The 13,357-nt window shown below is 40.4% G+C and overlaps 1 protein-coding gene across 1 annotated transcript in view; it reads right to left on the minus strand.

Annotated features, from left to right (window-relative positions):
• Nucleotides 1-8,492: 8,492 nt before the first annotated feature.
• LOC144593018 (uncharacterized) overlaps nucleotides 8,493-13,357 on the minus strand; it is a 62,677-nt gene continuing 57,812 nt past the window's right edge. Inside the window, exons 22-23 of the mRNA XM_078398433.1 lie at nucleotides 8,771-8,946; nucleotides 8,493-8,661 (exon numbers count right to left, since the gene is read on the minus strand). Of these exons, the coding sequence (XP_078254559.1) occupies nucleotides 8,493-8,661; nucleotides 8,771-8,946 (345 nt within the window). The remainder of the gene's footprint in view (nucleotides 8,662-8,770; nucleotides 8,947-13,357) is intronic.

The raw sequence follows: 13,357 nt of genomic DNA on the forward strand, positions 1-13,357 counted from the left end.
CTCATTGTTGTTAGTTTTGTATCTAGATTGACAAGATCTGTCCATTTTTAGAAAGGAAGGACAAAGGGAAGAGAAAGCATCAACACCAGAAACTCTTTTCACTTTCAAAATAATTATTTCCCCATATTACTCAATGCACACATGTACTTCAGAATGATCTTTAAGGGAAGTAAAAGGACACATTTTTAAACAGGATATTGTAAGGTTGGGTGGCGTACTGAAAAAAATTAAGACCAATAAATAAGGTGCAGAAAATGCACAAATAAGTTATGAGGAAGAACTCATGTTTTTGGTATCGCAAAAAGTACATCCCTTTTAAAAATAGCAAGGGAACTAGTTGGTGTGGTAGACTACATATGGTTCACTTATACTTAGCTCAGTTCCAGGATTTGTTGCCCATATCTTATTATAACCACAAAGTTGTTAATTTACATACAATATATCATTTTCTGTCTTTTGCCTTTATTGGATATTTGTTCATACAGTAGAAAGGAAAAATAGATAACAATCAGATCAGAAGCAATTGAAAGAGTTGCAAAGATAAGGAATGGGAAGGGAGATGAGGGAGCTTCAAATAAATTTAGATATCTTAAAGATGAAAGGTAATAAAACACCACAGAGAATGGAAAATAGGGTCTTCAGGTTTACCTTGGATTATCCTACACTCTTCATGAATTTGAGATTAGTTTAAAAACTTGAACATGGCCAATAGAAGCAAAAGTATGGAGGCATATTTTTTAAAGTATGTTACAATTTCCTCAAATATGTTTATATAGCATTAAGTTATTAGAGATGGGAGGAAATAGAGTATAACTGGATTGGGCAGGTGGAGGGAAAAGTTTATTTGTTTTTGGTTTTGTTTGCTATGGCAGACTATAGCTGCAGGATACTCGTTTTGGGGAGTGCATATTTAGAGGGATGGTCAATGGTACTTTATTGTCATGTGTACCAATGCACCTTGGGGTGTCAGGTGGTGGATCCCTGCGGGATACCCATTCTCTGCTAGCCATAGTATTTGTGGCAAGTCAAATTATGTTTACGGACAATGCTTGGCTCGCCCATTCATCAAACTTCAGAATATTTGTGGTTTTGATGATGGCAATGCCCTTTAATACAATTCTCCTTACTGCAACTAATCAATATTGACCATTCTGAATGATAAACATTCCATAACACTACAGCAAAACACAAAGTGCTGGATGAACTTAGCGACTCAAGCAACATCTGTGAAGGGAATGGACAGGGGATGTTTCAGGTCAGGACCCTTCTTCAGGCAAATTCTTTCAATTCACTAAATTCTTTCAATTTAGTTTAGTTTATTGTCATGTGTACCGAGGTACAGTAAAAAGCTTTTGTTGCATGCTATCCAGTCAGCAGAAAGACAATACGTGATTGCAACTGAGCCATTTACTGTGTATAGATATATTATAAAGCAATATCATTTACTGCAAGGTAAAGCCAGCATAAGTCCGATCAAGGATAATTTGAGGGTCACCAATGAGGTATAATAGTGCAGCATCGCTCTCTGATTGTGGTAGGATGATTCAGTTGCCTGATAACAGCTGGGAATAAACTGTTCCTGAATCTGTAGGTGTGCATTTTCACACTTCCATACCTTTTGCCTGATGGGAGAGGGGAGGAGAGGGTGGCCAGGGTGCGACTCGTCGTGGTTATGCTGTTGGCCTTTCCAAGGCAGCGCGAGGTAAAAATGGAATCAAAAGGAGGGAGGTTTGTGTGATGGTCTGAGCTGCGTCCACAAATCGCTGCAATTTCTGTATACATTGCCTGGACTCAATATCTAAGGCTTTGCAAACTGAACTAAACACTGTCATCATCAATCTGGATCTTACCATGGAGAATCAGTCTTTAATGAAGCAACTGAAGATGGCTGGGTCTTGACTGAAGTGATTCAATATTTCAGCAACAATCACAGCTGCGTTCACCCAGCCAGTGAATATCTTTATCTCTTGATTCCAAGTCAATTTTGCTTAAGATCCTCGATACCACACTCATTCAAATACTTTCTTGATGTCAAAGGCAGTTTCTCTGACCTCAATATGGAAAATCAACAGCTCGTTTGTGTGAGGCTATAATGAAGACCGGAGAGACTGTCAGAACCCAACTGCAGAGTGAACAGATGATTAATGAGGAAATCCACCAAATGTCATTATGCATGAAATGTATTATTACTTCACTAATTCTCATGAGTGGGTGTATTTGGTGATAATTGAAGTTTTTTGAGGATAGGGTGTACTGTAACACAATTCCACTTTGTCAGATAGTAGCGAATGTTGCAGCTATACTGGAACAGTTCAGTTGGGTGCAGAGATAGTTATGCAGTGCAGATCTTCAGCAATATATCATGACAAATTTTATGGTAAAAGAGTTAAAACAAGGATTAAAAGGAAACCAATTACAACCCAGTAAAGGTTCCTGCGGCTTCTTTTTCTTTTAAGCGTGGAACATGTACCAATTATGGTGCTTCAATTTCCATTGTTGACGGATATCTCTCACCATTGGAATAAACTGCGAGCTGGGAATTCTCTTCAAGGCATGTAAATGTCTTTGACTTTGGTTGATAAAAATAATATCCAGGTAATCCTCATTCTCTAGCCACCTTGTTGTAAAACCTGCTGCTACTCCTTTGGAGACTGAGTTGAAGGCTGGCGTTAGAGAATTACCAAACGCCCACTGCATGCTACTTATAAACACAGCTTTATTTGTGCAGCAATATGCAAAAAGACAGACACTTTATGTGGTACATTTATCAGAAGCAGCAAGTTAGATGCACAACAATATTTAGACATTTTGGTTTTAAGCATTTTTTCCAGCCGATTTATCAAATATCCAGGACCCTGAATAACAGGAATCCTATACTGAAACACAGCCACCAGATTGCTGAGTAGAATCAATTAGCTAAGCTGGTATTTTGATTGAATGGCAGTGATACCAAGATAACAGCTAAAATATTTTCTCCTCTAACTGAGATTGCACTTGCTTTGCAGAAACATGGAAGAGAATTCCCTGTTGATCTGAAGGCACGTTTCCATTTTAAACCCAACTCAGCAATGTTTTATCTTTAAAGATGCATTGGTGGCTTCGTATCTTTGAAAATCTATTACAAAATACAAAGTGCTGGAGGAACTCAGAGGGTCAGGATGCATCTGTAGAGGGAATAGATCGACAACATTTCGGGCCAGGACCCTATTTTAGATTCAAGAATCCAGCATCTGACATTCCTTATGTCTCCATTTGAAAATCTATAGTTTAATTTAATTTTGTAAAGAATTCCCACTATATATATATCTTGACACAAATTAAAGTAAAGATTACACAAGGTAGCTCATGAGCCAACTATTATCACCTGCTCTATTATTTTACATGAAGTTACGCCAAACTCTTTCAAAGCTGCAATACCCTTGCAAAAATGTAACTAATTAATTTGATGCCATCTTTAGTTTAAACAAAGTCCCATTGTTTAAACTAAAGATGTTTATAAATGTGACATGGTAACATCATAAGATAAAAGTACAGGTACTCCACCGATTTCCCAGCACCTTTGGTTTCAGAGCCCAGTGTTGCAGTGCTAATTTATTAGGTGCCGGAGCTGTCACTGGTGCCGGAGCGGCCGCTGTTAAATTCCCCGCTCGTTAAAATTCCCCGCTGTTTATTTTGGCTTTTTTTTTTAACAGAGCGGCGCTCCAGTGAGCTCCGGCAACACTGCACCCCTGCCAGAGCCTTTCTGGATTTTCCGTTGTGCCGGACCAACAGAGGTCACATAATGTTCTCTCTCTCTCTCCTTTTTTCTCTGCTCTCGGTGCTCCCACAGCTTCAGAAACTCGCCACGAAACTAATAGAAACATAGAAACATAGAAAATAGGTGCAGGAGTAGGCCATTCGGCCCTTCGAGCCTGCACCGCCATTCAATATGATCATGGCTGATCATCCAGCTCAGTAACCTGTACCTGCCTTTTCTCCATACCCCCTGATCCCTTTAGCCACAAGGGCCACATCTAACTCCCTCTTAAATATAGCCAATTAACTGGCCTCAACTACCTTCTGTGGCAGAGAATTCCACAGATTCACCACTCTCTGTGTGAAGAAATGTTTTCTCATCTCGGTCCTAAAAGACTTCCCCCTTATCCTTAAGCTGTGACCCCTGGTTCTGGACTCCCCCAACATCGGGAACAATCTTCCCGCATCTAGCCTCTCCAACCCCTTAAGAATTTTAGATGTTTCTATAAGATCCCCCCTCAGTCTTCTAAATTCCAGCGAGTACAAGCCTAGTCTATCCAGTCTTTCTTCATATGAAAGTCATATGAAAGTCATAATGGCGGAGAAAGTGACAGTGGCAAGGGATGATCAACCAAGTGTCTGCGCATTGAAAGGAGCAAGGGTGACGAGGATTTTTGCAGGATAGATTTGTAATCCTTTATCGTGTCACAAGAAAACCAAGGAGAGAGATTGGTGATCTTCAGCTCCTGATTTTGAAAATAATCAGCCTAAACGTCTGATTTAACGTTTAATTTTTTTCCTGCAACCACCGTTTTAAAAGCTCTCCGCACATGTGTAGCAAGGTATGAGGCAAAAGAAGCAAAAAGGATCAATGGTGAGATCGAGAGGCAGCTGCGGAGAGACAAGCAGGATGCGCGCAGAGAGCTCAAACTGCTGCTACTTGGTGAGTCTTGGAGATGAAGCGAAGAGAGTGAGGTTGATGAACTTTTGAGGTACTGAGAATTGCTGTGATGCCTATTTGGAAATATTGTTTATATTTCTAATTTTATTACCCATAAAGGGTATATGTGGCAATTTGGATTACTTGCTCTTTGATAATTAAAATGTCTCTGCCTGCAGTCATCATAACATTCAATTTGCTTTAGACTTGCAGCGTGGAAACAGGGCCACCGAGTCCGACCAGTGATCACCCCGCACACTAACACTATCCTACACACTACGGACAAATTACAATTTTTACCAAACCTACAAACCTGTATGTCTTTGGAGTGTGGAAGGAAACCGGAGAACTCGGAGAAAACTCACGCGGTCACAGGGCGAACTTACAAACTCTGTACAGACGGCACCCACAGTCAGGACACAACACGGGTCCACTGGCACTGTAAGGCAGCAACTCGAACACCACACCAATGTGCCGCCCTGTGATATCTTCCTGTAAAGCCCTTATCGGAATCTTTTCAATAAACTCATTTTGTATTGGCGAAGCATTGTAAACGTATTGGGCAATTTTAGCAATCAGGAACATAGTCCTTCACGATACTCATCTCAGTAAACCCAGTAGTTACTTTTCATATAAATACAAGTGCACTCTCGTAATTTTGTCCAGATTAAAGGAAGTGCTGGACCATCAGTTGCCGGAAAATCGGTGGTATACATTACCGATATTATGTTATGATTGTGTAGTTAGAATAATTTTTATCTTCAATTTTTGACAACAATATCCACATTTTCAGCCATTCTTTAACTTGAATGCCTGCTGTGAAATATTAGTATAAAATGAATTGATGTTGGCATTTCTTCTGCAGTCAACGTTTGATCAACATTCTCACTCGGTTTCCACTTTGAAGAGAAAGCCACAGTGCTCACTTCATGTCACCTTGAGTAATTAATTACTTACTTTCTGAAGAATCTCTGGGGAAAAGAAGAAAATGCAATCAGTCATACAAAATGGACAGGTACCCCAGGTCAAATATTGACCTATGCACAGAGACAGTTGAGCATTAATAAAAATCAAATGCAAATTATAATTAGATTGCTTCAAAAAGGATGTAAAACAGATAATAGATTAAATATTCCTTCTTATCGTACACTGTATTTTTGCCACATTATATACATCAGTAATAATACTGTCTTAACAATAAAACCCGCAAACGGTATAAAGCATCCAATCCTGAAAATATAAAGTGCAACAGTTCTCTTGTTATCTATTTGATAAATATTTCCATTTTGTGCCTTATCTAGCATTAAAGTCACATGTCTCAGTGGTCACGTGAACCCACAGAAAGCAATGTTTTGAGATACCTGCTGTAAGTAGAGCAGGTCCCAGAAGCAAACAATAGGCCAGGGGATGCTGCTAATACCCTTTTTGTCTTTAAATACTCTTTTCGTTAATCCACCATAGGCGGTGAAGGTGCATTGAATACAGCGGTGAATTTCATTTTAATGGTCTACCTTCACCAAGAAATGGCCTTTAAAATATGCTAAAAGGTCCATATTTTCCAGAGTCTTGTTGTGAACCTTTATTGAGAGCGCAGTGTGATGCAGCAGTGGTAGCTTGATGGAAGGCCTTTGTGGAGAAATGTGTATAAACACGCATCAACTGCATTTTGCAGCTTACTTACTGAGGTTTGGTTAGCCTTGGCTACAAAATGTTGTCACAATAGTTCCCCATGAATAGTTTCCCATGAGTTTAGACATTTGTTGAGGGTGGCATGCAACATTGTGACGACACTCCTCAATGACATAGCCTTTCTTGACTCCACTGAAATTGCCTCTGTTAATACACAGGTTAGATTCATGGAGGAAGCAGGAACTGAATCTTTGTAGGCAGCCAAATGTAGGAGTGTATTCCACATTTCCTACTTCTTCTTCTAGCGTATGGAGTGCACAGTCTAAAGTTGTAGGTCAAGGGTAGACATCCAGGCCAGGCCAGCATCAGTTGCTGGGTGGATGGCCTTGATGCCACCAGGGAAAAGCCTCAGTGAGCAGTCATTCACGATGTGTGGGATGGTCTGGTCTGGATATCCGCAGTCGCAAGCTGGGCTCCATTTCCTACTGATTGATGGAGTCAAAAGCTTTGGCAAATCAAAACAGATCACATATGATGGATGGTGCTGCTCCGTGCATTTTTCTTTGTGTTTGTGTGGTAAACATTATGCCCATTATGTTTCCAGATAGACTGAGTCCACATTGTGATTTGGAGAGCAGTGCATCAGCCACTGGGAGAAGAGCTTTGCGAAGGACCTAGATAATACTATTCCAAAAAGGAGCTTTCCCAGCAGGAGTCTTCACTATCATTCCCACAGTTGGACTCTTGGAGATCCCATCCATATCCTCCTCTTCCCAGATGTAGACAATAAGATTGTAGATTTGTAACTGAAACTTCCTCCTGTCTCTGACACTAACGTATCAGCATCGGCGCTTATCTTTGAAACTGCTGACCACCTTCCTAGTGTTTGTACGCCAGCCAGTCCTGTCACTGGCACAGGTTTCCAGTTGTTTTGGGGCTAGGCTTGCGTGCTGGTGGTGGTCCTTGATACAGTATTTGAACTGTTTCTTTTGGTGCCCTTGGTTCCTTTGATCCTGTGACAGAACTCCGTACAGGAGTTAACGAGGCATGCGAGATTCATCCATCCGATCACATGGCCTGTCCATCAAAGCTGGGCCTTTATGATCGTTGCTTTGATGCTTGTGAAGCCAGCACTTCCACGTTGGTCACCCTGTCTTGCCAGTGAATGCCCATGATGGACTGCGGAGAGTGCATATGGAATTTCTCAAGCTGGTGGATGTGTCTCCTGTACAACTTAGAAACATAGAAAATAGGTGCAAGAGGAGGCCATTTGGCCCTTCGAGCCAGCCACCATTCATTGTGATCATGGCTGATCATCTACAATCAGTAAGCTGTGCCTGCCTTCTCCCCATATGCCCTTGATTCCACTCGCCCCCAGAGTTCCATCTAACTCTTTTTTAAACTCATCCAGTGAATTTGCCTCCAATGCCTTCTGTGGCAGAGAATACCACAAATTCACAACTCACTGGGTGAAAAAGTTTCTTCTCACTTCAGTTTTAAATGGCCTCCCCTTTATATAAACAAGGTCCATGTTTCACATCCATACAGCAAGCTGGAGAGTACTACAGCTTTGAAGACTTTCAGCCCAATTGGCAGCTTGATGTTGTGGTGTTTAACACTCGTGCATGGAGTCGACCAAGTACCTAACTGGCCTTGCTGATTCTGGTCTATATTTCCTTGTCCAGCGAGCCATCAGAAGATATCATGCTGCCCAAGTACTTCTAAGTGTCAACTGTTTTCAGCTGAGTGTTGTAAATGTGTACATTTGGTGGCGGTGCTGAAGAGCCTGGGACTGGTTGGTGGAGGACTTCAGAGACTGATATTGAGTCCAAACAACTGTGCTGCTTCTGCAAATCTGGACACGATAAGTTGGAGGTCAGATTCCATGAGGGTGCAATCATCTGCAAAGAATGCTTTGGTGATGAGGCATTCAATAGTTTTGGCCTTGATGTTCGGTTGATGTAGATCAAAAAGAAAGCCGTTGAGTCGGTACTTGATGAAGACCCCACAATTGAGATCTTGGAGGGCATGATGCAGAACACAGCTGCAAAAGAGGTTGAATAGTACTGGGACGAGAACGGCCTTGTTTGACTCCATTGGAGATGTTGAAGGGTGCAGAGAGGTCGCCGTTTACCAGTACTGATCCTGTCATGCCATCATGGAAAAGGCGGATGGGAAGGGTGAATTTTCAAGGGCAACTGAGCTTGGCGAGTATGGTCCACAGAGCCTCACGTTTGACCGTGTCAAAGGCTTTCATCAGGTCGATGAAGACAGCATAGAGGTCCATTTTCTGCTCGATGCATTTTTCCTGGACTTGTTTTACTGTGAAGACCATGTCGACAGTGCTGCGATCAGGTCTGAAGCAACAATGTGCCCCAGGCAGGCTTTCTTCTGAGACACTGCTGATCAGATGGTTGAGGATTACTCTGGCCTGTATCTTCCCGGCAATGGGCAATTGGGAGATACCTCGGTAGGTTGCCACAAGCTATTTTGTTGCCTATTTCTTTGAACAAGGAGACAATCGTAGCATCCCGAAATTCGCTAGGCATAATTTCAGTCTCCCATATGCTGGTCAGGATGACGTGGAAGCCATTCAGAGTAACACATTTGGTATTCTCACGGCAAAGAACGTAGAGGTGCAACTGAGATTTTAAATGTGTATTAGGACATAATGATACTGAACTATTTCTTTGGCTTTGGCTTTTGGAAGTGGGTTGTCATTTTCCCAGACAGCATTTAATAATATGTTTAAAAAAAATAAAAAAATTCAACTATAAATTAAGATGTGATGTTTTAGTTTGACCATAATTCCATGATCCCATGTACATGCCACAATCTTTAAATATGTTACAGAAATGAAATAGATAAAACTTTAAATTTAGTTTTATTTAGCTAGAATAATTTTTTTTGTCCAATTGAGTACTTGGGTCGTTGGATGACATCTGTTACTAGTTATTACTGTAAGAACACTTACTAAGAGTTTCCATCTAAAATATGCATTAGGAAAGGGGATAATTTATTAAAAATCAGCATTGGGCAGATTTGTTCAAAATTAGCATTGTTGCTGACTGCAAAAAAACACAGGAAACGTGAGATCATGATGTTAAGACAGGAGGGAAAGAACTTGTGGTCTCATGCACATGACTTATATTGGAATGGCGGTAGCAACCTTTCAACAGCTTTACGTAGCCCCAAACAGTACAAACATTTACCATCCATGACTGCTTTCTTGAACATCTTACGTTGATTCAGGAGGTGATTGGGTCCCACTGCCACCTAAACGTGATTCAGAAAAGAGAGCACAAAAGCAAGTTTTCAATAGTAGGTTAAATATTTTTACAAACTATTATACACATCATTAAAATTGAATATTATTTGTAAAATAATCAATACTATTTTAATTACCTATTTCGTCTGCACGAAAAGCATTTTAATTTGGCTTTTTTTACTGTGCCAACCAGCATAGATGTATTGGGGTGCAGTTTTAGTTGGATGATCCTCTCTTCATTAAAGATGCAAGTAGTTATATTACATCTAAGTTATGGACATAATTGCTCAGAATTTCTATAGCTTCTACTGCAACTATAAAAAGCCCCAGATATATCCACTTCTACTCTTGCTCCTCGCCTACTGCCAGAGATATGATGGGAAATTGAAGAACTCCTGTGGCACTCCAGGTGTAATTTCAAGAGTCAAGAGTGTTTTATTATTATATGTCCCAAAACAGAACAGAACAATAAAATTCTTACAGCAGCACAACAGATATGTAAACATAGTATTCTGTAAACACGATTTTAAAAATGATCTATACGTATACAACTTTTAATATAATTTTTTCAAAAATGTGTATATATATATACATAGTATCGGTCATATATATATATATATATATAACAACCGATTATAGTGCAAAGACAAAAACAAAGACAAAAACAAAAACAATGCCCCCAAGTCTGAAGAAGGGCCTCGACCCGAAACTTCACCCATTCCTTTTCTCCAGTGATGCTGCCTGCTGAGCTCCTCCAGAATTTTGTGTCTACCCCCAAGTCTATGAGGTTCAAAGCTTATTTAAAGGTTATAGTGTTTAATAACCTGATGGTTGTTGGGAAGAAGCTGGTGTATTCACAGTGGTATCAATGAAACGCTTTAAAAAACAACAAATTCTAAAATTCTTGAAGGTTCGTTCAGTCACTGGTTGCAACACTGAATGTGATTAGAGCACAGGAAAATAGGAAACTGGTGAAATAGCCACTTTGAGCTATTTATTCTCTTCCTCCAAATGACTGCCAGTAACCTGTCAGAAGTTTCAAAGGAAGTCTGGGCAGCCATTTGAATATGCAGCCAACCTATTTGTTAGCGATCAGCAAAATGCATGGAAAATGTGTAACGAGGACCTAGTCAATAAGTTGAAAGTGATGTATATAGCAAAAGCTGTTTTATGAAAAGAAAACAGTTTGTGTAATGAGAGCTACGGTTGAATAGACAGTAGCGTGTATGAGCTGTCACACAGTGAGCAGAATGGGAACAAAGACCCAGAATTTCCTGTGGTGAGGTAATTAGGGCTCATTGCATATGATCAATGGGTTCCAAAAGGGATTCTAGCCAAAAACATGGAGCTCATCAGTGCCAGAGAAGAAACTTTGATAGTGCAAAAAACAGCAGGAGTTGGGAGAGGGGGGGGGGAGCAGTAAAAAGGGAAGATGATCCCAACCAATCAAATATCCAAACTGAGAGCCAAGGGAAGCCTCAAAGGATATCAGACACAGTTTTGGATGTCATTCAAAATATTTAAGGCAAAAAGAATCTCAACAATATCCTTTCCTTCCACTGGGGCATCTCAAATCCATGAAGCCCTGATAATGCAGGGAGAGAAATGGAAAATTATGGACAGGAAAGTAGAGGTCAATAGAAATCCTTGCAGCTATTGTAGGACTGGAATTACCTATCAAGGCTGTCAGCGGTGACAACCTCAATAGCATATTTTAACATTTTGCTGCAGAACAACGTGAAGGTGGAATATAGCATATCACTCCTCCTCCTTCCTCCCCCACTCCACCACCTTTCCACCTTGACATTACTCTGTTATGTGAATACTGTCATCCTGGTGTCATGTTCTATACAGCTATTTCCCTGTGCCGTTACCTCAGCTCGTAATCTGCTGGAGGATTGCTTGCAGGACCACTGATATCTAGCAACCCATGAACACTAATTTTGCAAGTCATAATAATAGCATCTTATGCTTCCACAGCAAATGAGCTCTGAAATAAAAACAGAAAGTGCTTCCTTTTGCATTTCTCCAGTTCTGATGAAATGTTAACTCTGTTACTTTCTCTACAGAGTGCTGCCTGACCTGCTGAGTGCTTCCAGCATTTCCTATTTTTATTTGAACTTACACAACCTGAATCTCAACTTCTGCTTGCAGCAAGTAGCCTTTTTGGGGAAGCTGATGCAATGCAGTGGAACGAAATTCATCAGCAAAAAATGTAGGAAACATTTAGCAGGTTAGTCAGCAATGTTTCTGCGAGGGTGAGACCGAATGAATTGATGTAGTAGATAGAATCAGATTGTACTTCTTTGTCTGTGTTAGTGATAGGACTGTGGGTCTTGCTCAGCAGGTCAGGCTAAACAAATGGAATGAGAAAAATTGAACCAAATATCACAAATGGTTGACTGGTAGAATGTGTGAGGAAACCAAAAGCTAAGGGTCATTCCTTGCAGCGGAAGGAGTTCTGATACTTAAATTTCCATCCCATTCTAACCTTTGTATCTGTGGACCCCTTTCACAAGGTTCTGTGCAAATATCTTCTGTCAGCCTCTGGACTCAATATTGAATTCTCCAACTTCAGGTAACTCGTTCATTCTTTCTTTCTGTTTGTATCGGACCAGACCATTTCTGTCAGTCATCCACTTTGATCTGGCTTAGTTTTTCATTGTCCTTGACTGCAGCCTGATCTGCTGGGCATGTCCCATAGCCATGCCATTAACAACACATAACACAGAGAGGGAAGCATAACATGCTTTTGTCATAATTAACTGATCGGGTCTCATTCTATCAATCAAAATTATTATTCGATCCCTCTCAATTCCCCTCCTTCTCTGCAACTAAAAACTAACTTGTCTTTTTTCTTTCCCAGTTCTGACAAAGTATCTCAGGACTGAAATATTAAATCTCTTTTTCTCTCCACAGAAGCTGGCCTGGCCTGCTGAGGGTATCTAGGATTTTCGATTTTTATTTCAAATTTACATAATTTGCGGTATTTTGACCTAATTCATCACAAATTGGTTGCTCTTTTATGGCATATTCTGCAAGTGTTTAGATGGAGTTCATGTGAGGATGGCTTCCAGTTCTGTACAAAGCAAAATATTCAGCTGGTGCCTGACATTAAAAGCAGATTGTTATTCTCTTATTGGACAAAAGTACAGTATGTAACCAAAGCTTTTTCCATCAAGTCATCAGCGGAATCCTCTGCAGCTGAATTTGGTTGCAATCTGGCCTTCTGATATTCTGTTATCCTCACCCCACATTTCCCCCTTTCTCTAGCTGCTACGTACTTGTGTGCAGTCTCTCACCCATGTAGATCTTATCTCCAGTTAAACCCCGAAGATGTGCACAGTATCAGTATATGTGTCATTGTCTGTTTGTGTGAAATAAAATGACAGACTTTATTATCCTTGTCTTCATGGTGTTCCCCTATTGCCTGATTAGACTGCACTTCCTTAAGTGCCCTGAATTAAGAAGAAAGGTAATTAAGAGTTGATATTTTATGATGTGGAAAAAATATGATCTCTGATTCTGATTAGGAACATGAGAAATTGACGAAAATAACATAAACGTGTCACACAGTTCCCCAAAGGCAGATCCACTTTTCCACCTGATTCCCTTATTCCTTAATACTCCTGAACACCAAAAATGTATTAAACTCCACCTTGAACAAACACAATGATTGATCATCCTCACCCTTCTGGGTGGTCAGAGACTTCTAAAGATTTCCAAATCTTGACATGAAAAAATTTGCTCTGGAACTCAGTCCTGAATTTAGACCCCTGGTCTGG

The sequence above is a fragment of the Rhinoraja longicauda genome, chromosome 4 (assembly GCF_053455715.1).
Source record: "Rhinoraja longicauda isolate Sanriku21f chromosome 4, sRhiLon1.1, whole genome shotgun sequence".
Taxonomy (NCBI): domain Eukaryota; kingdom Metazoa; phylum Chordata; class Chondrichthyes; order Rajiformes; family Arhynchobatidae; genus Rhinoraja; species Rhinoraja longicauda.